General features: G+C 39.4%; 1 protein-coding gene across 2 annotated transcripts in view; it reads left to right on the forward strand.

Moving 5' to 3' along the window:
* Positions 1-657: 657 nt before the first annotated feature.
* LOC122563654 (keratinocyte-associated protein 3-like) overlaps positions 658-27,014 on the forward strand; it is a 34,955-nt gene continuing 8,598 nt past the window's right edge. Inside the window, exons 1-4 of one of the 2 annotated variants that reach the window (XM_043717674.1) lie at positions 658-780; positions 21,988-22,172; positions 22,838-22,897; positions 23,452-23,643. In XM_043717674.1, coding sequence (XP_043573609.1) covers positions 768-780; positions 21,988-22,172; positions 22,838-22,897; positions 23,452-23,643 — 450 coding nt within the window. In that variant the 5' untranslated portion in view covers positions 658-767. Of the gene's footprint in view, positions 781-21,842; positions 21,963-21,987; positions 22,173-22,837; positions 22,898-23,451; positions 23,644-27,014 lie in introns of those variants that run through there. The other variant, XM_043717675.1, reaches the window with a different exon arrangement.

Here is a 27,014-nt window from a genome sequence, read left to right on the forward strand (position 1 = left end):
CAGATGTCAGAGTTAGTTTCTTTACTCAGAGAGTAGTAAGGGTGTGGAACGCACTGCCTGTAACAGTAGTAGACCTGCCAACCTTAAGGGTATTTAAATGGTCATTGGATCGGCATATGGATGAGAATGGAATAGTGTAGGTTAGATGGGCTTCAGACTGGTTTCACAGGGCGGCGCAACATCAAGAGCTGAAATACCTTTACTGTGCTGTAATGTTCTATGTTCTACCACGACAGGTCAGGCAGCACCCACAGAGAAAGAGCAAGCTAATGTTTTCGAGCCTAGAGGACTCTTCATCAGAGCTGGTGAAGTGTGGAGGGCGCTGCATTTATCCTATAGTTTCGGGGGACTGGTGGTGGGGGCAGTGGGTGTAGGGTGCTGGTGGAGAAAAGATGTGAGTAGTTTACATTAAGTGCTCGGAATGTGGGAATGACAGAACAAAGGTTTGTCTAACTGCCAGACTTGAAAAGATAGTAAGTGGGATGGGGGAGGGAAGGACATGATAACAAGCTCAAAGAAATGGTTCACGATTTGAAAGTGTTAAACTCAATATTAATTCCAGAAGACTAGAAAGCGCATAGTCTGAAGACGAGTGAATTTAGGCACGGCTGTATAGCCAGCACTGAAAGGGTTAAGGTAAGGTGGGCGGGACTTGACTGTATTTGCCTGAATTAATGTCGCTCAGAAACTCAATGGATTTGTTCTTCGACATTAAAGAAAGGAGATGGTGATCGATTGAAGTGAAATTCAGCAGCGTGTGTTTGAAGATGTGCAGAATAGGTAAGGTTCTTTCGGTAATTCTCCAGCGTCAAATGGAAGGGGATTTAGGAAAGCGAATGAAAGTGTCAGAAAGTTTTGTTTTGCAGCCCAGGAGGTTCAGTGGAAAATACAACAAAGCAAATGTTGAGAGAGAGCAGTTAAACTCCACCAACGCCCAGATTCCATAGACTTCAACAGAGTGAAAAGCATCGGCACTTGACTTAGTTTGACCTTTCCTTCAGTGTATTGTATCCAAATTTGCTGTTGCGTTTCTAAACTCAGCGGCGAAAATTATTATGTTGCACAGTGACCCACGAGGACATTGCGCTGAAGAATTCGGAGAAAAAGACAGGAGCAGATGATACTGGTCCGAAGCGGAGATATCTGTTTTAAGATATACAAGACCAGCTGGGATCAGTACTACGTGTTTTCGCTTTTATTGCAACCATACACGCTGATTTCACCAGTTACAACTCTGCAGGACTTTGAAGATCATTTCCCGAGTAATCGTTAAAGCCAAATCTTTTAACAAATCTGATCAAGTACTCTCGATATTTTATGCAGAGTACAGCTTTTTGTTACCATTGGATTACTTGTTAATGATATTTTGGATTCAGATGGCAGATGTTAATATTAACTTGAGACTGAGTCGTTAAACTCATTCCTCAAGTCTGGTTTGTTGGTAATACCCAGCAGGACTGAAGTACTGAGGAGCTTGATTACAGGTATATTGTGTAGTCTTAGATTTGCTAAAAACCTTGTGACTTGCTTTGCTGTTTCAAATGATCAGTTATTTTCCGGAGCTACATTGAGATCATGTTTATAGTAGACATTATCGTTTGGTACATTGAAGTAAATGGCAATGCTTTCCATCCAGGGAATGGAATGCAATATCATGTTAAGACACATCATAATGCAGTGAGAGTAGAGTGAATGGATACATTGACAGTGCTCCTGGTGATGAGTTCCGGAAATGGTAAGCATTTTAGTCACAAAAAAGAAAGCAAAGGTGTGGGACAATTTGTCAAAGTCACTACCACCACAAGCAACAAAATCTTTACGAAATTTGAATCTACCCAGATAATGTATATTGATCGTAGCATCTTTAACAAGCCAGGGTACTTCACAGGAGTTTTCTAAAACAAAAGAAATTGACACTGACCCATGTTGGGAGACATTGGGTTGCATGACCAAAAGCTTAGTCAAAGAGGTAGGGTCTAAGAAGTGCCTTAAAGGAGGAAATCAAGATTAAGAGAGAGAGAGAGAGAAAAGAAATATAGTTTGCTCATTAGTAGAGATGACAGAGCTTTTGCACACCAGCAGGCTTTTTGTCACCTCGTTAAGGGAAGACCCATGGATTCAAATGCCACTTCAGGACTTAACTGGACAGAAATGGGCCTCCTGTTTGATCAGAAACTCCAGGGACAGAAGTCACCAGTATAGAGCTGAGTGATGGTGGGAGGAGAATTGTTTGAGAGAAGGGGGTCAGCTTGGATTGGGTTGGTACCTCTCAGCCAGACTTCACATCCTGACAAAGTGTTCCTCAATCAAGCACTGAATACTGTTGAACAAAAGACGCCCTTGAGTCTGCAAGGAGTCCATATTTCCATGTTATGCTGCCCACATGGCAAGGGCCTTATTGGGATGAGTTAATAGCAGTTGGCAGGGTCATGAAGCAAACTTTAAATGGGCATAGCTGTGGGCTCAAATTTGGAATGAAAGCTCAATTGGTAGTGAGAAGGAATGAACTGTCCACAGGCCTAATCAGGGTGGAGGTAGAAACATGACTAATTCCCCAGCTGCCACAGACCATCCTGGATGGCACAGTGGCTCAGTGGTTAGCACTGCGGCCTCACGGTCCCAGGTTCGATCTCACCTTCGGGTGACTGCCTGTGTGGAGTTTGCACTTTCTCCCTGTGTCTGCGTGGGTTTCCTCCGGGTGCTGTGGTTTCCTCCTATGGTTCAAAGATGTGCAGGTCAGGTGAATTGGCCATGCTAAATTGCCCATTGTGTAAGGTGCATCAGTCAGAGGGAAATGGGTCTGGGTAGGTTATCTTCAGAGGGTTGGTGTGGACTGGTTGGGCCAAAGGGCCTGTTTCCACACTGTAGGGAATCTAATCCTGTTTAAATTCTCTATTCCACCAAAATCACTATGAGATGGATGATAAATTTTGCCATAACAAGAGTACTTAAAAAGTTATGCGCTAGCCAACTGAAGGTATGGCCATCAGTGGTCGTTTAATTAAAATCTGGCATATTTTAGAGGCCAGAGTTAGATGAGTTCAGATATCTGGAAATAAAGTCAACTTTATTTGAACTTGAAGCTCCAGCCTTCCTGAGTCATATATTTCTTTGTTATTTGTACCTGTCACCTGAAGCCCACACAATCTTGTCTTAGAAAGAAATTCAACTTTTTTTCCATGTTTGTATCATAGTTAAAGTAGGAAAAAGTGAGGACTGCAGATGCTGGGGATCAGAGTCAAAAGATGTGATGCTGGAAAAGCACAGCCACTCAGGCACATCCGAGGAGCAGGAGAGTCGACGTTTCGAGCATAAATTGTTCATCAGGAATGTTCTCTCCTGCTCCTCAGATGCTGTCTGACTGGCTGTGCTTTTCCAGCACCACACTTTTTGACTCGTAGTTAAAATATCTTTGCAAATCTCAATCAAATCAGTTTCATGCAAACAGCAGTTCGGGAAGTAGGTTAGAGAAGAATACAAAAAAAACAGAAAATTAGAATTTCAAATTTATACTTTTTCTTTAAAAGCAATTATTTCAGTCTGAGCATAATGCAAGACATTATCTTTGGGTCCTTAAATTTCATTTCAAATCATGCTTAACACTTATAATTGTCAATAGGGCATGAAAGAAGTTTTTTTTAAAAAGAAACCTTAAAAATTAAACAAAATAAAAACTGTTTTAAATAAATTGCTGTGTGAACATAATATTGCTCATTTTTCCCTTTCACACATTGACAGAAAATTTAATAAATGTTCACGTGAAAGGGAAGAATGAGCAATATTATATTATTCCTATTTCACCCTTGCAGGCACTGAGCTTTGATCTAAACTTAAACATAATTATAATTATGGTAACTGGTAGGCCTATGAAGATGCTTCTTGTTACTTTTAATCATTTACTGCAAAACAAAAGGTAGTAGAACATATGTAGTACAAATACACTATCTCTGTTGTTAGGAAAAAATGTAAGAAGACCTAAAACCAAGTGTGCCACACTCCACTTATATAGAGTCGTAGAGATGTACAGCACGGAAACAGACTCATTGGTCCAACTCGTCCATGCCGACCACATATCCCAACCTAACCTAGTCCCACGTGCCAGCAACCGGCCCATATCCATCCAAACCCCTGCTATTCATATACCCATCCAAATGCCTTTTAAATATTGCAATTTTACCAGCCTCCACCACCTCCTCTGACAGTTCATTCCATACACGTACCAGCCTCTGTGTAAAAACGTTGCCCCTTAGGTCTCTCACTCTAAGCCTATGCCTTTTATTCTGGACTCTCCCACCCCAGGGAAAAGACTTTGTCAATTTATCTTACCTATGCCCCTCATGATTTTGTAAACCTCTATAAGGTCACCCCTCAGCCTCCGACGCTCCAGGGAAAACAGCCCCAGCCTATTAAACCACTCCCCATAGCTCAAATCCTCCAACGCTGACAACATCCTTGTAAATCTTTTTTGAACCCTTTCAAGTTTCACAACATCCTTCCGATAGGAGGAAACCAGAATTGCATGCAATATTCCAAAAGTCGCCTAACGAATGTCCTGTACAGCCGCAACATGACCTCCCAACACCTGTACTCAGTACTCTGACCAATAAAGGAAAGTATACCAAACGCCTTCTTCACGATCGTATCTACCTGCGACTCTACTTTCAAGGAGCTCTGAACCTGCACTCGAAGGTCTCTTTGTTCAGCAACACACCCTAGGACCTTATCATTAAGTTGGAAGACTTTTGGTTGGATTTTCTTCATATTTGTCAATTGATGCTCTTACATGGTTAATTATTGAAGGCCTTATTCCACCACTGCTGGTAATAAGCTAGTTGTGAGCATGCTTAATAAACAATCCTGAGCAGGCTGGGGATCCTTCAAATAAAGACCCTCAGTGCCCAATTAAGAGACCTGGTTTGGGAAAGAGGAAGGCCACTGAGAGCCAGCCCCATACTGCTGAACCATATCCTATGAAATCATTCCCTCCATGACTTACATCTGACCTGGATCACTCTCAATCATGGACGTCTGGTGACAGTTGTTCCAACAGTGGACAGTGCCTCCTTGATGATGCTGTTGAACTCTTAGTGGGTGGGATTTCCACCCTCAGAGTCTTTGATTTTGGAGAAGGCCCACTGATGGCCTCTTAAGAAGCATGTACTTGGCAGGTTTTCCCATAGGAGGCAGTGCAGGTCTCTAACTGGCTGTCCAACCAGTAACTGAGACTCTATGTACTTTTAGATAATCCAACCCACTCCCATTATCAGTTGTTTCGCAGATTACTGTAAATGAGACTATTTCTAAGTGATAGAACTCAGACACTGTCGTACTCACAATATTTGGCCATTGTTTAATGAATGGCAATAAAAAGAATTTCTACCCAAAAATGAAATAATTTTCATGGAGGGACCAACAAAGTTCAAGTAAATTTGAACAGACTAAAAAGAGAGTAAAGAATTTGGCAGATGGGGTACAATTTGGAAAAAATACAAGGTTATCCATGTTGGTATGAAAAAAACAGAAAAACAGACTATTTCTTCAGTGGTGGGATCCTGGGAAATGTTGAACTTCAAAATGACTTGGCTTTTTTGTTCATGAGTCACTGAAAGTTACCATGAAGGTACAGCAAGCAATTAAGAAGGCAAAGGATATGTTGGTCTTTATTGTACAAGAAGATTTATATATAGGAGTAAATATATCCTACTGTAGTTATATAGAGCCTTAGTGAGATTACACTTGGAATAATATGTGGAGTTTTGGTCTCCTTATGCAGGAATAGATACATGTATCACAGAGGCAGTGCAACAAAGGTTAACCAAACTAATTCCCAGGATGGATGGATTGTCCTTTGAGGAAAGCTTGAGACGACTCCACCTATATTCATTTGAATTTAGAAGGATCAGAAGTGATCTTATTCAAGCAGATAAAATTCTGACAGGGTAGATGTGAGATAAATGTTTTCTGGGATTACAGGTCAAAAATTAGAGGGCAGGGTCTCTGAATAAGGGCAGGCTATTTATGATTGAGATGAGGAAGAATTTCTTCATGTGGAGGATGGTGAATCATGTGATTCTCTGCCCTAGAAGGCTGTGGAGGCTCAGTCGTTAAGTATGTTCAAGACTGGGATAAATACATTTCTACATATGAAAAGCATCAAAGGATCGAAGGAGAGTGCAGGAAAATGATGTTGGTATAGAAGATCGCATTGAATAGCAAAGTGGGCTCAAGAGATAAAATGGCCTGCTCCTGTTCCTACTTCTTATCACCTTTAGAGAAACAATTTGGAATATTCTCTTCTTTCACTCTTAAATATTCATCTGAAATCCTTCATTGACACACACAAATCATCTTGCCTCTAAAGCTTTATGTCATAAGGTTTAGTCCCCAGGTCTTTTAATGGCTTGCCTGGAAATAAAATCAGACTCTAGATGGGCTATTGGCTACTTTGTCTGACTACTTTAAATTAATATGTATTATCAATTAGTACATTTTGAAATGCACATGTCTTTATCTTTTGGCATTAGAATTGCACTAGTACTGGGTGAAATTTTTAGTGTTCCCCAAAGACAGCATAGCGACAATCTGGGGCTCAAAATAATCTGATAACTAAGTAGTCATCAATTCATCTAAATATCTAAAAATACTTTGCTTTTATTGTTGTATATTGTCATCCAGTGTAGCCGATATGGGCGATCTGGGTTAGGTACTTCACTTGCAGATGTTCACCTGAAGAAAGATCTGGTCCATATTTGTGTCCTTTTGGTCCCAAATGGAATTAAAATTATGTGATCGTTTAATAGAAAATTGGCAATATTCATCTGACCAAAGGTTAGCAGTTTAAGATGTTAAAAACCAATTGTAGAATACCTAACTGTGACAGGTTTACTGCTGCATCAATGTCCAAGGAAAGATTATTTGTGCTACTCATAGGATAAACTTTATTCAAAGGTACAGAAGGCGATAGTTGCTTTTGGCATCGAATTTCTTTTGCTGATCTACTGTTGTGATTAGGTTAAGATTTTCAGTGCAGTTTACTCAATTACCAAACAATTTTGCCCAAAGTGATTTCGTAAGGTTGTGTTATCAGATCCCAAAGTTCTATAATAGTAGACATGCTTGTACTTATGGGGTGATTTTTATCAGTCCCTGTTCCCAATACAAAATTAAACTTTTGTATTGCCAAAGAAAGAGACATGCTGTCTGTTGGAACTTCTCATCTTGCGCTTATCAGGACCAATACAAGAATGCAAGATTTTATAATGCTATGAGAACCAGGTTGATTGGTTGTCAAGGATTTTCCATGGAGAATGCACCAATGAAGAGTTACCCCAGAGCTTTTGCTTAAATTCAAATTGGCAAGTCTACCATGATTGAATAAGAGGTGCTATGCAGAAAATCCCCAGAGAGCAATGTCTCCAAAGCTTTTGTTTAATTGAAAAGGCATGATACCTGTATAAATTCCTTTCTCTACGGAAACCGTGTGAATATATATAGCAGCAAGTACAGTGAACTATACTGGAAGTCCAAGTGAATAACTTAAATTAGTTGTTAGTGTAATTCTTGGCGCACACTGATTGTCCATAAAGGTTTCCCACCACAGAATCACATCTAATAAACAATCCTGAAAATAAGCTTTGACTGTATGTGTCTTTCTTTCAGCAGTCCTACAGTTATGTACTACAAGCCATTATTATTCCATTAAACCTGATGTATAACTCTTTTATTTTGATGAAATAATATAAAGAGAAAAAATTATTGTTTTCAAGATATCTTGTAGAAGTCAGACAGAAGTAAGAGCAACTTGATGAAATTGTTAATTTAATATAATAAAATGTTAAGCAGTTTGGGATATGCTTTTATTGTTGCATATTGTCATCCAGTGTAGATGATGGGGTCAGTTGGGGTTAGGTACGTCACTAGCTGATGTTAAGTTGAAGCAAGATCTGGTCCATATCTATGTCTTTTTGGTCCCAAATGGAATTAAAACTATGCGATCGTTTAATTGAAAATTGGCAAATCACCTGGCCAAAGGTTAGCAGTTTAAGATGATGTTAATAACCAATTGTAGAATACCTAACTGTGATTAGTTTACTGCTGCATCAATGTCCAGGGAAAGATTACTTGTGCTTCTAATGGGGAGAGACCAAAGAGGGATTTGGAAACAATGTTAAAAAGTTGTGAAATAAAGACATTACTTTGACTGGGAACGAGTGCAGATTAGCAAGTACACTATCCTGCTGTCCTAGATGAATGATTAAGTGCAGATTTATGAGGCAGGAAGTAAGTACCTGACAATATGAATGATGAACAAATTTTGCAGTGATGTAGTTTCTTTCATATACTGAGGATATTTAAGTGTTTCACAACCAGTAAAGTATTTTTAAAGTATTGGAATAGTGGTACTTATTTTTTACTTAGGGAAGTGCAGCAGCCAGTTTGAGCACAGAAAGGTCCTCCGCACAGGAATAAGACAAATTACTAAGCTTTCAGTTTAGATGTTAGATGTTGACCAGAAATAAAACTCAGGCCAGATTTAAAATAAGCAGCTGATTCACTGTCTTTTCTTTTCAGTCTGACAGTAACGCTTGAAATTACCGCTTGTCTAAAACAGGGAAGAAAGAGTTTAAATGAGTCCTGGTGAGGAACAACATCACCACCTTTATCCAGAGCCAAACTAATGCACTGATCAACCACATGATCCTGGAGATAATAGCTCATATTAGCTAGATTTGATTAAAGAAATTTATTGTGGAAAAATGTCAGTGGTTGCAGTCTGAACTTGCTGCAATTGCAGTCCTTTCATTCCATTACTGTTGGAGCAGTGTATTTCCTTTACATGTTGTGGCAAACACAAGCATGTTGTCAGTGTTCTATAAATTACATCACTGCCCTATCATAGTTCAAAAAGTCTTAGGATGGATATTTTTCCACCTGTATTGTTGGTGTCTTGGTTTAACACTGAAATATTCTTCAATAAACATCTCCGTTCATTTTTGACAAAAGAAAATATTTAATTTTATGATTCCCTTCATTTCTTCAGCATGTTTTAAAGCAGCTCATGACCAACAAATGTTTGTTGAAAGCATTTTCTGTGCTATTTTGTGACAAATTAAGCTATCTATTTTCAAAGAATTGGATTCCATAGTGGACAGAAATGAGCAGCTAATTTTGTTTCAGAGAAGTCTGCCTACAAAGACAGAAAATACAATTTTGAAGTTTATGAGTTGTTGTGTTTTGACACTGCAAATTGATTTGAAGACAATTTGAAGGGGATTTGCTATGAAATTAGCCGGACAACAAGCCTGGTTATTCGAGATTAAAGGAATCCCAGATTGTTTGCTTGATTAGAAAGAAGGTATAAGTGTTTTACATTTGGAAATATCAGCAGATGTGTGTCTGTGAACATTTGCAAGACAACGAATTACCAACATCCTAGAAAAATGTTGAGAATGTCAGCTAGTAAACAGGCCAGTTCAGAGGTGGGCAATGTTATAAAGCAGATGGGCTTTGGTGATTGACTGGATATGAGCTCAGCAGCTCAGCTCAAGATTCAGAAGAACTCCAAGGTTGTTAACAATTTCACATTCTGTTCTATACAGTTCTGCACAGCATGCTTGTTCCTGATATTTTTAGTCAATCACTTGACTTTTGTTCTTCTGAAACAAAGTGGAATATCACAATTATTTATAGACAATCTATACAGCATAATTTTCTAATTAATCACAAAATAAAATCATTATGTTCTGATAGCTTAAATTGATTACTTTATTTCCTCTTATCTATTAAAAGTCACTTCATTTTTAGTGTATTGACTGTTTTGATAATTTCTTAGTGACTAAGTCGATGTAAGATAATTTGGAGATTTACCATTACTGAAGACTACATCCATGTCACCCAGTGATCAGCAATGGCAGTATTTTGAAGTGGAGGCAATTGAGTTTAATATATTAACTAGGTAGCATGCAGAAATATTTGTCAAAGTACAGGTGAAGATTAAATAAAACACAATTGAATGATTGCCATTGCATTTGCACAGTGTTATATCATTTGGTAAACCGGATAATTTCAGGACCTTTTAAAAGCTGTTGGTTTCCTCACCCTGCAAACAAACCATGCACACTCATAAAAGAGTGTTGCATACATTTTTCAAAATAGCTTTGAAAAAATCCTGTACTAGCTCACACTTCCTTCATTTTCTTCCCTTGTGGAGGGAAAGAATGGTCATGAGGGTGGTGCAGATGTGAAATTGGGAAAAAAATGAACAAAAGCAATAAAACAATAGATGGCTAACTTGCAGCTATGAACTTTGTACTAGAAGGGAATTGAACACAACTAACTGAAATTAATTAAAAACTGCAGTCATTACTATTTCCTTAATGTTTAAAGCAACGAAAATGATTCATTCAGTGTTTCAAAATGCTTAATAACTATCACAATGAACAAAAAAAGCACTTATCTATCAATAATATCTTTTCCTTCACCAAATAATCCCTTCCCACTAAGAGCTAAACCATTCTACAGGGAAATGTCTTCCAAATGTAATCTTGTTTTATAAATATTACTGAAAAAATGCATCAGTATTTTTAAAGTTAACACCAAGGGCAAAATAGTTTTGTATGTATGTGCTAAAAAAAGTCATAATTCTTAAAACATGTGACTCCCCATTCTCTTTTGCTTGCTTGCCTTGGACCTCTGTTGGGATAGGTTAAGTGAAAGTTAATAATTGTATTTCTTCGATGACCTAAAATACCTAACAATACTTCATTACAGCCCATAATAACAGTCCATCAAGAAGATTCTCATTTAGAATAGAACAAGCAACTTGTAAGATAAATATTGATGTAATGAAATGGATTTCAAACGCAACTTACAGTATTTTAATGCTCAGCACTTGTATAGTGTGGAAAATATCAAGGTGGAGCAAAGAGTTTCAGGTGCCTGCAGGATCAGGACAAAGTTCAGTTCCCAGTTTGATGCTGCAGTCTCTGAAGTCATGTCATGATCCTGACTGCTAAAGTACTGTTTGGAAATTTCAAATGGCCAGTGTCAGGGACAAAATGGGAAACCCTCTCACCACTAACTAATGACCTGTTAATCCTCCCCCATCCACCTTAGGAAGTTTTTAGAGAAGCCTGTCTGGTGGAGAATGTGATTTTCAATGTTGAATTCGGCGAATCTAAACATCTCACCATCATAGCTTCAAATGTGAGGATGATTGCTAATGATTGCATAACGTCTAATATCATTTGGAGCTCCTTGGATACTGTAACAGTCCATGACCAAATACAGAAAAATCTGGGCAATATTCAGACTTGAGAGCTGATAACTGATGATTTAAAATTCATGTCAGATGAGTGACACAATGACCATCATCAACCAGACAAAATATAACTATTGCGTCTTGATAATCAATGCTTTATTGTCACTCTGAACATTCTGAGGATGATCATGGAGTAGAATAGAGTAGCTCTTTATTTGTTGTTTCTCCATATACAACCGATACAGCAAAAAACGAGACAGTATTCCTCCAGGACAGAGGGTGCTACATGGACAGCACAAACTATATGGGCAGTACAAACTACACAATCATACACGGCATAAATTACATAAGAAGTGCAAAACACACAACTTACAGTGTAACAGAACAATGATAAATAATAGACATTTTACTCGCAGCAATTCAAAGTTGTGCAAAGAATTTCAGATGGGAAAGAGTCCGATCATACTATATTAAGGGGCTGATGGCTTGGGAGAAGAAACTGTTGCACAGTCTGGCCGTGAGAGACTGAATGCTCCAGTATCTTTTCCCAGATGGCAGGAGGGAGAAGAGTTTGATTGAGGGATGTGTGGGGTCTTCCACAATGCTCCTAGTCTTTCGGATGCAGCATGTGGTGTAAATGTCTGTAATGGAGGAAAGAGAGATCCCAATGATCTTCTCAGCTGTCCTCACTATCCGTTGTAGGGTCTTAAGATTCAGATTAGCAAAATAAATATTATTGCTAGAAGAATAAGTCAGATGCTAGGAATTCTGCAGGTGAGTATGTCACAAAGCTGGTCCTTTTTTCTAAAAGCTGTTCCTTTTGTCAAGGATGCTGTGTCCTTGTTTTTTTCCAGAGGGGTAGTAAAACAGTCCGGGCTCTGAAATGATTGGTTTGGTACAGAGATAAAAAGGGTATTGGGAGGCCTTTTTGTTCATATGTAAACAGATGAGACTTTAGGCCAAAGCTTTCATGTTTCAGAAGAAATCTGTATAATGAAAGGGGAGTGGTCAGTCCTAAAAGCTGAAGTCTTGGTTGAGCCAACTCAGCAGTGGGCTGTGTGGAAACAGGCTGCTGGACTCTGTCTCCTTCTGAATTTCTAATTTCGACCTGTAAACCTCTGTTTCAGTTTTACTCTATGTTTAAGAGGTTTGTTTATTGGGACTGTTGTGTATTTTCAGAACAACATAATTAAGTCTAGTCTGAGTTCTGTGGGTATTCTATATTCCATTCTTTGTGTTTCATTCCGTAACTTTGTGAATAAATTTTGTCTGTTTTAAAACCTAGCTAACTTGCTCAGGATAATTTTCACTGTACACTTACCGAAACAAATTGCAAAGTTACAGTCTGGGCTGCCTGCTTAAGAATGTTTTGAGTGTTCGGGCCTAGTCCATAACAAGTAACATACCTCCTGACCACCCCCAAAGTCTGTCTCCCATCTAATAGGCACAAATCATGAACGTGATAGATTCCTCCCGACTTGCCTGGATTATGTACATATTCAACAACATTCAAGAGGCTTGACATCATATAAGACAAAGCAACCTGCTTTTTAGCACCACATTCACAAACATTCAATCCCTCCATCACTGACACTAAATAATAGTAATATGTAACATTTACAACGTCCACTGCAGAAATTCACAAAGGTTCCTTAGACAGCTCCTTCCAAACCTACAATCACTACCATTGAAAAGGACAAAGGAAAACCACTAAATTCCTCTCCAAGCTGTGCATCATTCCAACTTGGAAGTATTTTGTGGTTCTTTCAGTATTGCTGGGACAAAATCCTGGAATTCCCTCCCTAACAGTGCTGAGGGTGTACTTATATCAAATGGACAGCACTGCTTCAAGAAGGAAGTTCATTCCCACCGTCTTAAGGACAATTATAGATGGGCACTAAATTCGGGCCCAGCTTGCGAAGCCCATTTTCCCTGAATTACTGTGTTGAAAATTAGTTAACAAGCAACTTGCTATCTAGAGTCATAGAGTCACACAGCATAGAAACAGGCCATTCGGCCCACTATGTCTATGCTAACCAACAAACTACACTAATGTGTTTGAAGGTAAATCTACATTTGATATGTGGGAGGCTTTTAAAGAGAGGTTGATTAGAGTGCAGGACAGACATGCCCCTGTGAAAATGAGGTATAGAAATGGCAAGATTGGGGAACCATGGATGACAGGTTAATTTGTGAGATTAGCTAACAGGGAAAAGAAAGCATATATAAGGTCTGAACGACTGAAATCAGATGAAGCTTTGGAAAAATAATGGGAAAGTAGGACCAATCTGAAATGAGGAATTACAAGGTCTAAAAGAGATATGAAATATCTTTAGCAAACAGAGGTAAGGAAAATCCCAAAGCCTTTTATTCCTATATAAGGAGCAAGAGGGTAACTCGAGAAAGGGTTGGTCCACACAAGGACAAAGGAGGAACGTTGTGCATGGAGTCAGAGAAAATGGGTAAGATTCTTAATGAGTATTTTGTGTAGAGAGACGTGACTGATATTGAGGTTAGGGATAGATGTTGGATTACTCTAAGTCAAGTCAGCATTAGGAGGGAGGAAATGTTCAGTATTCTAAAAGACATTAAGGTGGACAAGTCCCCAGGACCAGATGGGATTTATCCACATCTTTCCTAAAATGAGGCAACCAGAACTGCACACAGTACCCAAATGTGGCCTTACCAAGGTCCTATACAGCTGCAACATCACTTCACGACTCTTGAATTCAATCCCTCTGCTAATGAACGCTAATACACCATAGGCCTTCTTACAAGCTCTATCCACCTGAGTGGCAACTTTCAAAGATCTATGAACATAGACCCCAAGATCCCTTTGCTCCTCCACCTTACTAAGAACCCGACCGTTAACCCTGTCTTCCGCATTCTTATTTGTCCTTCCAAAATGGACAACCTCACATTTGACAGAGTTGAACTCCATCTGCCACTCCTCAGCCCAGCTCTGCATCATATCTAAGTCCCTTTGCAGCCGACAACAGCCCTCCTCACTATCCACAACTCCACCAATCTTCATATAGTCTGCAAATTTACTGACCCACCCTTCGACTCCCTCTTCCAAGTCATTAATAAAAATCACAAACAGCAGAGGACCCAGAACTGATACCTGCAGAACTCCACTTGTAACTGGGCTCCAGGCTGAATATATACCATCTACCACCACTCTCTGACTTCGACCGGTTAGCCAGTTCTCTATCCAACGCCAAATTTCCCACTATCCCATGCTTCCTGACTTTCCACATAAGCCTACCATAGGGAACCTTATCAAATGCCTTACTAAAATCCATGTACACTGCATCCACTGCTCTACCCTCATCCACATGCTTGGTCACCTCCTCAAAGAATTCAATAAGACTTGTAAGGCAAGACCTACCCCTCACAAATCCGTGCTGTCTGTCCCTAATCAAGCAGTGTCTTTCCAGATACTCATAAATCCTATCCCTCAGTACCCTTTCCATTACTTTGCCTACCACCGAAGTAAGACTAACTGGCCTGTAATTCCCGGGGTTATCCCTGTTCCCTTTTTTGAACAGGGGCACAACATTCGCCACTCTGGGAGTTCAATCTGGGCAAATGCGAGGTGATACATTTTGTAAGATCCACTTCAAGAGCGAAGTATATGGTAAATGGAAAAGCTTTGGGAAAAATTGATGTACAATGTTCAGGTCTATTGTACCCTCAAGGTGGCAACACAGATCGATAAAGTGGTCAAGAAGACATACGGCATGCTTTCCTTCATTGGATGGGGTATTGAGTACAAGAATTGGCAAGTTGTATAGGACTTTGGTTCAGCTACATTTGGAATAATGCGTACCGTACAGTTCTGGTCATCATGTTGCCAAAAGGATGTGGATGCTTTGGAGAGGGTGGAGACGAGGTTCACCAGGATGCTGTCTGGTATGGAGCATGCTAGCTATGAAGAGAGGTTGAGTAGATTAGGAGTATTTTCATTAGAAAGATGGAGTTTGAAAGAGGACTTGATTGAGATCTACAAAATCATGAGAGGTGTAGACAGAGTGGATAGCAAGAAGCTTTTTCCCAGAGTGGGGGACTCAATTACTAGGGGTCATGAGTTCAAGATGAGAGGGCATACGTTTATTGGAGATATGCGTACAAACTTCTTTACTGAGAGTGGTGGGTGCCTGGAACGTATTGTCAGTGGAGGTGATAGAGGCGGACATGATAATGTCATTTTATGATGTATCTAGACAGATACATAGATGGGCAGGGAGCAGAGGGACACAGATCCTTAGAAAATAGGCGCCAGGTTTAGATAGAGGATCTGGATCAGTGCAGGCTTAGAGGGCTGAATGGCCTGTTCCTGCGCTGTAATTTTCTTTGTTCTTTGTTCTTTGTAATCCCATTCAACTGCATTTGATCCATAGCATACAGTATCCTATCATCTCAAGTCCTCATTTCTTTCAATGAGGTTCATGTTGTTTTGGTGAAATTATCTATCAGGTATTCATTTTGAACAGATTCCTGCAGAGACTTCAGAACTTATTGTTATTTCTCCTCTTGTGCAGTGTTTGAACTTTTTATATTTTTTTCACCCACAAGAGTTTCTATATCTGCTGCATGGCCTTAGTATCCTCAGCAGAATGAGCAAATTAACTTCTTTACCATGTTCTTCCAGTTGATTCTTCTCAAGAGATAAAAAGTGCTATGATTCAGGTTGTCATTTATGCTGTTGTCAAAGAAGAAAGCAGGTTTCAGGATTTCCTCTTATAAATCATCAGCATCTTTGTTCTTTTCTTGCCTGAAGTAACAAATTAAGGTCTCACATGACAAAACAGAAATTGCTGGAGAAACTCAGCAGGTTTTGCAGCGCCCACGGAGAGAAAACAGTAGGAGTGTAGCAGTTCCACATGTCCCTGCCTGCAGGAAAATTGCTGGGTTGAGAATATGCAGGAACCTGAGAATGCAACTTTTTAAAAAAAAAGTTTTGTGATTTATACATGAAAGAAGTGAAACTATCACTATATTCTAACAGATGAAAGGCTTAACAATCAATTTTTCAATGTATAATTTCAGTTACATCACACTGTAAATTTTTGCTATAAATTCTGTGTGTTAGGATTGAGCCCTCCACTATCACCCGATGAAGAAGCGTCGCTCCAAAAGCTAGTGCTTCCAATTAAACCTGTTGGACTACAACCTGGTGTTATGTGATTTTTAACTTTGCCCACCCCAGTCCAACACCGGCATCTCCAAATCATAATCTAGGGTAGTTAGCATGAGGTTGCCTGGCCCCTGGTAAAAGTATTAGCTGTGATAAAGATTCTACAGCCAGGACAGCTACAATGCAAAGTACTTTTCCATATGGTTGTATTACAAATGTTCGTAATTTAAGATGTTCACAGATAAATACATTGGTATCTCTGGGAGTAATTTTGACTGTGTAATAATTGTAAAACAAGTGATAGTGAATTGGCAGACTACTTTACTTCTCTCAGGAGAGGCATAAAACCAGCTGCTGCTTTGTTACCGCCTGTTTTACACTCTAGCGCAAAGTTAATGATCTCCTCTTTGGTTTAACTAATACTACTCAAGGATAGTTTAAGACACCTCCCACCATTCCACTCCCATCCTTTTTTAGTCAAGTTGCCAGTCAACTAGCATTTTATTCACTAATATTTAACAGGTTTGTTTTATTTTTATTGGACCTTGAGGTTTGTGTTTATTGTTCAATAGGCTTAACAAGCTATTGAGGTTGTACTGATAACCTTTTGTGTTCTTTTCTCCATTTGTGAAAGAGAGTTAATCTTTAAAAACCTTTTGTCATTTGACAAATCCAAATGTCAGTAATCTCCTGTGATAGAAAGATTAGTTATTTATTTCTAGCTACTTTAATAAATCTTCATGCCTCAGGACGGAAGACATTGCAAACTGCTGTGCAGACAATGCAGTAACATTGTTATGATCCAGTGATGCATTCTAATGTGAATGGCCTCATCACTTCTGAGTGCTTAGCAAGTACAAAACCTTGCTAAATATTTTGGATGCAGTTTTACTTTTAGACAGTTGTTTGAAGAGCCCCACCTTGCTTTGAAACCAATTTGTGTAGGAATACCTTTGAAGTGACATTCTGAATGTAAAAATGTGATGTTGTATCCTGTCCAGTGTGTATAAAAACAAACTAGAGTATTCAACCATATCACACAAACAGACAATAAAATTACGACGAAATTCTTATGTTCTAGGTTACTAAAACTCCTCATTATCGTTGTTTACTCAGTATCTTTGGATAAATAGTGTAAATTGTAAATTGGGTTATTGAAGGATTCAGCACCATTACAGAAAATGCACCAGAGTCTGGTTAGCATTATGGATAAAGTTTGTATTAAATTTTGGTGAGGTAGAGAAAACCAAAATAACTCTCTTTAATGTTACACCCATAACAATTGGCACCTTTACCATTGGGAGACATTTGGCAGTGGAGGCCCAATGGAATATATCATAAGTGATGGAAATGCAAGTTCCTGCTCTGTCAATGAGAAGGAGGTGCAAAGTTGAGAAGTATTGAAAAAAATTACCTATGCAATTAATTCTCACCTTGCATGGAGCCACTCAGTGAGGTATGCAATACCTTATGTACTATCATACAGGAGAAAAACAAACAAGGTAACTTAGAACACTTTAACTTGCTGATGTGAATTTCCACACCTTAGTAAAGTCTTAAAGGTGGTAATAATTGTCTTTTAAACTTGATCACAACTAAATTGAATTAAACTCCAAAAAGTTTAGGGATTAATGAATGCTAACTTTGTATAAGTAATAATACTAGCTACTCAATTTTTTTTTCCAACTGGCAAGTGTGAAACCTTCAATTGTAATAAACCAAATCTTTCTATCCTCCTTGCTTTCTCACTGAGAACTCAAGCTTCCCAGCCAGTCTGCCAAGGGATTAAGTGTCAGCATTTTCTCTCCATTATATCTGCTGTTACCATGAAGGTGGAACTTGCATGTTCTTGACTTGCCTTAGACACCCAGCCACTGTGTCTAAACAGACAGGAAGAAAATCATACAGACTGAAAGAACTGTGACTCACCAGCAACCTGAAAACAAACCAATTACACTAACATCAAGCTGAGGCAGAGAATATCCTTCTGTGAAGGGATCTAGTTAGTATGTGTCTCCTCAGCATGTTGGCTGCACTGTTTTAACTGCAGAAATGGAGACTGTCCACTGTAGACATTTGTAAATAAGGATAAGACCATAAGTCGTAGGAGTGGAAGTAAGGCCATTCGGCCCATCGAGTCCACTCCGCCATTCAATCATGGCTGATGGGCATTTCAACTCCACTTACCCGCATTCTCCCCGTAGCCCTTAATTCCTTGTGACATCAAGAATTTATCAATCTCTGCCTTGAAGACATTTAGCATCCCGGCCTCTACTGCACTCTGCGGCAATGATTTCCATAGGCCCACCACTCTCTGGCTGAAGAAATGTCTCCACATTTCTGTTCTGAATTTACCCCCTCTAATTCTAAGGCTGTGCTCACGGGTCCTAGTCTCCTTGCCTAACGGAAACAATTTCTGTTCTGAATTTACCCCCTCTAATTCTAAGGCTGTGCAACGGAAACAATTTCTGTTCTGAATTTACCCCCTCTAATTCTAAGGCTGTGCTTACGGGTCCTAGTCTCCTTGCCTAACGGAAACAATTTCTTAGCGTCCACACTTTCCAAGCCATGTATTATCTTGTAAGATTCTATTAGATCTCCCCTTAACCTTCTAAACTCCAATGAATACAATCCCAGGATCCTGAGCCATTCCTCGTATGTTAGACCTATCATTCCAGGGATCATCCGTGTGAATCTCCGCTGGACATGCTCCAGTGCCAGTATGTCCTTCCTGAGGTGTGGGGACCAAAACTGGACACAGTACTCCAAATGGGGCCTAATCAGAGCTTTATAAAGTCTCAGTAGCACAACGGTGCTTTTATATTCCAACCCTCTTGAGATAAATGACAACATTGCATTCGCTTTCTTAATCACGGACTCAACCTGCATGTTTACCTTTAGAGAATCCTCAACTCGCACTCCCAGATCCCTCTGCAAACTTTGCTAGAATGCCCCCAGTCTCTTCATCCAGATCATTAATATAATATTAAGGATGGGCAACAAATACTGGACTTGTCAATGACCTGCATGGCCCATGAAAGATGAAATAAAAGAACACCACCAGAAACTCTTCACCTCACTTATTTAAACATCTAACTGATTTACAAAGGTCATTAGATAAATGGATTGCAATGATGATCATCATTTGCAGTATCCCCTTGACAATAACCTTCAGTTTTAAATACAGGAAGGCCATAGAAAATTAGAAATGAATTACATTGTAAACAGAAAGGAGTGCAGCAGCCTGTATTCTATACTTTCACTTAGGCACTGACAGAATGATCAACCTTTATCGTTTATCAATGTCTATAACAATAATGCTGTATATACTTTTTGCCTGTCCTCGGATGCTGCCTGAATTGCTGTGCTCTTCCAGCACCACTGATCTAGAATCTGGTTTCCAGCATCTGCAGTCATTGTTTTTACTCTGTATATACTTTGTCTATCTGCACTTTTCTCATTGGTTGTTGGGTTGAATTAACCAGCATATAACGGAACATGTATCAGCACATTTTCCATGGCAACAAGGACATTTTTGGAAATGCATGCTAATTTAAATACAGGTTGTTCTGCTATAATGCGAATTTTGTTAATGCAAATTCACTATAACGTGATTGAATTGGGGACTCTTTTTATAGCATGAACTTTTAAAGCATGTATTGCTTACAATGTGATTCCAGCCCCATTAGTTCAAATGGTGCTGCTATTATGCAGTTTTCCTATAACATGGGATTGCACGAGAACGGAACTATTGTGTTATAGCAGAACTGACTATATTTAAATTGAATATTTGGAGATCAGGTGTATCTGTTCAAGGTTCCGATGTCTAAAGTTAGTTTAGCAAATGGGCAGAAATTCAGTCATAAATCTATCAACTACCCACCTAGAGTAAAATATATCCAGCACTAGCCAAGTATCTGTAAAGACATTTTTTTCTGAAATGCTGTCCTCACTGTGAGGGTTTGAACTTGATGAACCCCCATCACTGGCTGGAGACAAGAGGAAATGGTCGATCTTGGGTAAAAATCAATCCCTGACAAATGTGCCAAGAAATCTATTACTTACTATCTATTTGATGCAGAAGTCAAGCTCACTCTGGTGCAAACCCACTTTTTAAGAGTCTTAGAATAGCACACCATAGAAGGTGGCTTCTCAGTTTGTCATGTCTGCACTTGTATGTTGACTCCTTATTCCAATATTTCTGGGGACAGAGTTAACAGGAACAGTTCCTAAATTGGCAAGTCTGCGACAGTGAAATGTGAAGTGTGAGTGAACTTCAATGTCTCAAATGTTATTCATTTAAAAGCTATTCTCTACTTTTTGAGTAAAGGTTTCGCCATAGAAACATGAATGTGTAGGATAGTCTTTCTCACTGGTTATTCTATTAATATCCTTGGTCATTTTAAAATTTGTTTAGTAATTTTTATTCAAGTATTCATCACTGTAGTGGAATAGTCCGAGCAGCTCAAACCTTCTACATATGGTATATATAGATACATCCATAACTGCAGGGAGAGCTGTCGTTAATGGCTTAATGAATTTTTTGTACACACCTTTTAGATTTAAACTAGTGAAGAACAAACATAGGTCTCAGTTTAGCAAATGTTTCTCTACCTGTAGAATAATTTACACTTAGAATAAAGTTTCAATAGAAATTATAGAGGCAAGCTTTTTAAGAGCATGGTGGAAGGCACGGAGGGTGTAGTGTCAGCTTTTATTTTGGATAAATGAAGGAAAACAGGACAAATGGTCTTCCTCATCTAGAATAAATATTATGATCCCACATAGATCAAATCAAAAGTGATCATTTTGGAAACAAGTTTATTTTCCTTCCCAATAAGTATAATGAGCTGCTGAAACCTGATAGTGGTTGCAAAGAATAGCATTCCTTTTCAGTCTGGGATCCCAAATGAAGGCAGTTGATGAAATTAAACTTCAGCATTACTCTCTGGGTTACCTTCTAATTAAATGACATACAACCTTCATTATTTAACCATGTGATGGGGGAAGATCATTTAGGAATATGTATGAAACTAGACACCATCAGAACAAAGCAGTCTGCTTGATTGGCACAACATCCACAAGCATCCACTCCCTGTACCACCGATGCTCAGCAGCAGCACTGTGTATTATCTACAAGATGCACTGTAGAAATTCATCAAAGATCCTCAAACTGCACCTTCGAAACCCATGACCACTTCCAACTAGAAGGACAAGGGCAGCAGATATATAGGAACACCACTACCTTCAATTTCCCCTCCAAGCCACTCACCACCCTGACTTGGAAATATATTGCCGTTCCTTCACTGTTGCTGGGTCAAAATCCTGGAATTTTCTCCCTAATAGCATTGTGTGTCATCCCACAGCAGGTGGATTGCAGGAGTTCAAGAAGGCAGCTCACCACCACCTTCTCAAGGGGCAACTGGGGATGGGCAAAAAAAATGCTGACCAGCCAGCAACACCCTCATCTTAGAAATGAACAATAAAAAAAAGAGGCCATTTGACTCCTACAATCCCTACATCAAATTGTTTCTAATCAAGAGAGAAATGATCATTTCACAGGTATTTCAATTTCTTTGTGTTTCAGATAATCTATTGGATAGAAAGCAGCTGATGAAAATTGGAATTGCCTTAATTATAATTGGTCATTTGAACTTCATTCTTGGAGCGATTATCCACGGCACAGTCCTGCGACATGTCACTTCACCAGAAAATGGCAGTTTGGTTGAATATTCTGTGACCAACGTCATGTCTGCAATTTCAGGAATACTGGTACTCGTTGACAGCTTTCCAAACACCAACCTGTGCCTTATTTAAAATTGAATCTATATCTTTATGCTTTCAAATGGTGTATTTTGCCCCCAGTTACTAATTACTGGAATGTTAATCAGAAAAATAATGGATGCAGTTCAAATTTGTTGATAGAAACTACAATCAGGGTAGGGGCAGAGCTCTGATCAGAAGGCATCTTTGGATGAAGGCTATCTGATGGCAAGCAAAGAAACAGACAAGCCAGTGGGCTGGTAGGAAGCTTCTCCTGGTGCACAAACCTTGCTATAAAGCTAATTAACTTTGCCAGGAAACAGTCCTTCCGTAACTTTAGCAGCCAGGTTTCCTGGGAAACAGGGTGAACCAGCATAACTGATAACATGTTGAGACTGCACATCTCACATATGTTTGAAATATTCAAATTGTCTCCTGGGAACAGAGTGATTTCCCTCACTAAGTTAAAACCAGAGGTGACTGAATTGGAGTCCCACTTGAAATTTTTAAGTTATTCTGTTCACCTCACCCCTGCCACCACTAACTCTGTCCCACTTTTGTTTTGTAATTACCCAGTAATTGCTTTAGTGCAGTTCAATAAATTGTTTAATGCTGTCATTGTAGGGTACTAACAAACATGCTGATTAAATTCATTTCAAAATTTGTATTTTCAGACTATTTGTACTGGAATTGCAGTGATTGTGTTATCAGGGAACCTGTCTCGCACAATACTGGTGAGAAGAATTTATTAATTTTAATTGCCAAATTTATTAGTGTATTAATGTCACTCTTACTGCTAGCTGTTGTAGGAGTCATAAAGTAAACTATTACTAATGCAGCATACTTATGTAACATAAAGTGGAGTTGGCCCTCACAAGGGAGAATTGGACGCTGAATGAACAAGTTCAAAGAGGGGCTTAGTAGAGGAGCAAAGTGGTAGTTTTTGAGGTTTTGTTTTGTAACAAGTTGCAAAACAAATTAACATGAGAATTAACATGAGAATTTCAGAGTGCAATGGTGATAACTGTGCCACTGTTGGTATGTTAGAGGGAAAGGGATTAGATGCATAGACTCAAGTGTACAGATGCTAACAACAGGGATGAAAGTCTGGGGTAAAAAGCTTTTGGAGGTCAGATTGTTTTTGTTTACAAATGCCTTTGCAATCAATGAGGTTTCCTGAGGTTACTGATTCAAGAAGAAAAGGAAATGTTTTTTTTGTTTGCTTTTAATAAATTCTTATATAGATGGAGAAAAAAATAAAGAATATCTCTTTTGTTTAATTCTGCAGCAATACATTGTCTTTGCAAGTAGTATGCTCAATTCCCTTATGTCCATGGCCTGCCTGCTGGGTCTGGGAGTCTCTGTTGTAATCACCATTGCCAATGGTGGAAGAACGCTTCTCACAGTTTGTCATCTCAGCTCCACCAAGGATGTTTTACAAATAACAAATGAATGTCCATTTGATCCTACAAGAATCTATGTAAGTTGATAGTCTGTGGACTATGTCTATTTTGCATTTGCTAATAAATGTGTAGCTTAATTTCTACAAGATGCTTATTAATTCAAAACAAGTTGGTTTATAACATTAGGATTATTCAGTAATATGAACTTTCCAACTTTAAATTAAACAATACAAGGCATGTTTTGATCAGATAATTTGATCTAACAACTTATGAAAAGATTGTGGGAGTGTATTTTGTAGGAATGGAGGGTGCAAATGAAGTGTTGGAGCATATTATTCAAGTCCATTGGCTTGGGAACTGTTTACAGCGATAGGGGGGAGCAGACAGAAACATGTACCCTGGTATATTTTAAGTGCCACTTCCCACCAAAAACACAGCCGACGTGCCGTAAAATCCAGCCATGTAAATCCCAACCAATGGAAATAATATGCCGATACAAAACCCTAAGGAAATATATCCATGTTGTTGTTGCATTCAGCATTATGGAGCAACACTTAGCCAGGTCAGAAATGAACTGAAGCTAACAGTGAATAAGCATTGATTCAGTGGACTGGAATTTCAGTGAAGTGGATGAGCTCTGGGTTCTTACCCCACACAAGCTGCATTGTCCTGATAACCCTAATGCTCCAGTTGGTCAGGAACAGATTTGGCAATCAGTTAATGGCACTGAGCAGCAGGTGGCTGTCGTGTTGGGGGCTACCACAGAGTTGCTGGTGAGAGTGGAATGTGAGAGAAAGCAATTCTAGACAAAACAGAGAGCAACACTCAAGCTGCTGATTGTGGGAACCACAAACTTGATTTAACAGGTAATGCAAAGGTTTTACCAGGGTCCCACGACAACTATTAAAAAAAGGTGCTCAAGACTGCTTGTGCTCACATATCTTTGATTAGAGTAGATTAGATTTTCTACAGTCTGGAAACAGGCCCTTCGGCCCAACAAGTCCACACTGCCCCTCCAAAGAGAAACCCACCCAAACCCATTCCCCTTTCCTATATTTACCCCTGACTAACGCACCTAGCACTGTGGGCAATTTAGCATGGCCAATTCACCTGACCTGCACATCTTTGGATTGTGGGAGGAAACCGGAGAACCCGAAGGAAACCCACGCAGACACGGGGAGAATGTACTTTGTCGAGAGTCAGAAAATATATCCTTAGAAGTCTGTCGCTGCTTCAGCGCTATCTTACCTTTTGACTTGTCTTCCCATCCACTCTAACCACCTGGCAACCTCAGATCACAGACTGAAAATCAAGCATCTTCAGGGAGTTTAACTGTAATATTTTAAATTATTAATCTCTATGAGCATCATAACAATCACCATGGTGATAACACTGATGGAGTGGTAGGTTTGCTGAATTAGTAATGCAGAGAACCAAGCTCTGGGAACATGAGTTTAACTCCCACCATCACAGTTGATGGAATTGAAAGCCAACTAGTAAATCTAGAATTGAAAGCTACTCATAGTGATGGTGACCATAGCAACTATCATCAATTGTTGGAAAAATCCACCCAGTTCCTTTTGCGAAGGAAATCTGCCATTATTATCCAGACTGACCTACATGTGATTCCAGACCCACAGCAACAAGTAGTTAATATTGAACTGCTAACTGAAATGGTGAAGCAAGCCAATCATTTCAAGGGGAATTAAGGATGGGCAACAAATACTGGTCTTGTCAATGACCTGCATGGCCCATGAAAGATGAAATAAAAGAACACCACCAGAAACTCTTCACCTCACTTATTGACTTGGATAAAACATTTGACTCAGTAAATCCCAATCCTCGGTGAATTGTGCTCCAAAGACTTGGATGTCCAAGAAGTCTCATCACAGTCCTGGAATTGCATCCTGATGATATGTCTACAAGTGGGAATCTGAAACAGGTGACACCAAGATCATAACCATAATCAAGCAAGACTGTGCAATAACCCCATTCTACTTATAGTATCCTGACAGTGCCTGTTCACCTCAGTGTAGATCACGTGCTCACTCATGTCAGTATTAGATTAGATTCCCTACTGTGTGGAAACAGGCCCTTTGGCCCAACAAGTCCACATCAACCCTCCGAAGAGTAACCCACCCAGACCCATTTCCCTCTGACTAATGTACCTAACACTATGGACAATTTAGCATGGCCAATTCACCTGACCTGCACATCTTTGGACTGTGGGAGGAAACCGGAGCACCCGAAGGAAACCCATGCAGACGCGGGGAGAACGTGCACACTCCAAACAGACAGTAGCCCGAGGCTGGAATCGAATCTGGGACCCTGGTGCTGTGAGGCAGCAGTGTTAACCACTGAGCCACCATGCCACCCCTAAGTAGCAATTAAATGGAAACTCTTGCATCTCAGGCACCTCCATACCAAATGAAACTGATCACCATGGATACATGATCTACAGTTTGCAGGTCACTACAGTTTTGTTACCCACTCAGCATCAGATTCACAAGTTACCTTTGATCTTTTTAATTGGCATACAAGAAGCTTCCCCTGATCTTAAATGTTACTAAAACTCATATCAATCACAATCTGGTCAGGCAAGTTTTCTGCCTTTCAGATATATTGAAGGAAAGACTCTAGGATACACCATACCTTGGTAGCCGTATCTTTTAAAAGGCTGCTGCTGATGAGAACACCCTGGATCAATCTTCCACAGACTGCAGCAGTGAGTGTTAAGTGTACAGAATAGTTGTCGTCATGTAAAGATGATTTTTTTAATTTCAGTTCACAATTAGAAAAACAGAAATGAGAAAAGAACTGTTTGGGTGGCTGGAGAAATGTTACGTGTTTGAAAACAAGTAACCTGACATTCATTGCAAGCATTGTTTATACAACTGTTTGTACACCACTAATTGAAGCGTAGTTTGTAGATGAGCCTGAGCTGAGGGTCTGTGTACAGATAGAGCTTTGGTCTAATTGGTCTATATACTAATGGCCAGTTATTGATGACTAATTTTTTTCCACCTACCAACAACCATGTGACTAGTTCTCAGGTAACTGAACAGCTGTTTAGTTCCCTGCAATAAGCCACTTCAGGCCTGGCGAGATCAGCTTATCTTTCCTTCAGCTGTTTCCGTAAGCTCTGACTTTTAATTAAGTTAGAGTACTTTTTATAAGTGAACTAGCTGTTCTGTGCCTCTTTCAAACCTTCTGTGGAAGTATCTGAAAAAGGATGACTTAGAAATAGCATGAGAGTTATTTCTGTGAACAGGGGTTAGAGTTTTACTTATAGAGGTACATGCTGAGGTCTATAATTGTTTACATAAAGCTACTGTCTGTTTACTTGCAATAAATAGTTTTTGTTAAGTACAGAAACCAGGTCTGTGCTTTCTGTCAACCTGGGTTGGACAGAGAGGTAAATTGAGGAATTTCTGATATTTTTAAAATC

This window comes from Chiloscyllium plagiosum, chromosome 27 (assembly GCF_004010195.1).
Source record: "Chiloscyllium plagiosum isolate BGI_BamShark_2017 chromosome 27, ASM401019v2, whole genome shotgun sequence".
NCBI classification, from domain to species: domain Eukaryota; kingdom Metazoa; phylum Chordata; class Chondrichthyes; order Orectolobiformes; family Hemiscylliidae; genus Chiloscyllium; species Chiloscyllium plagiosum.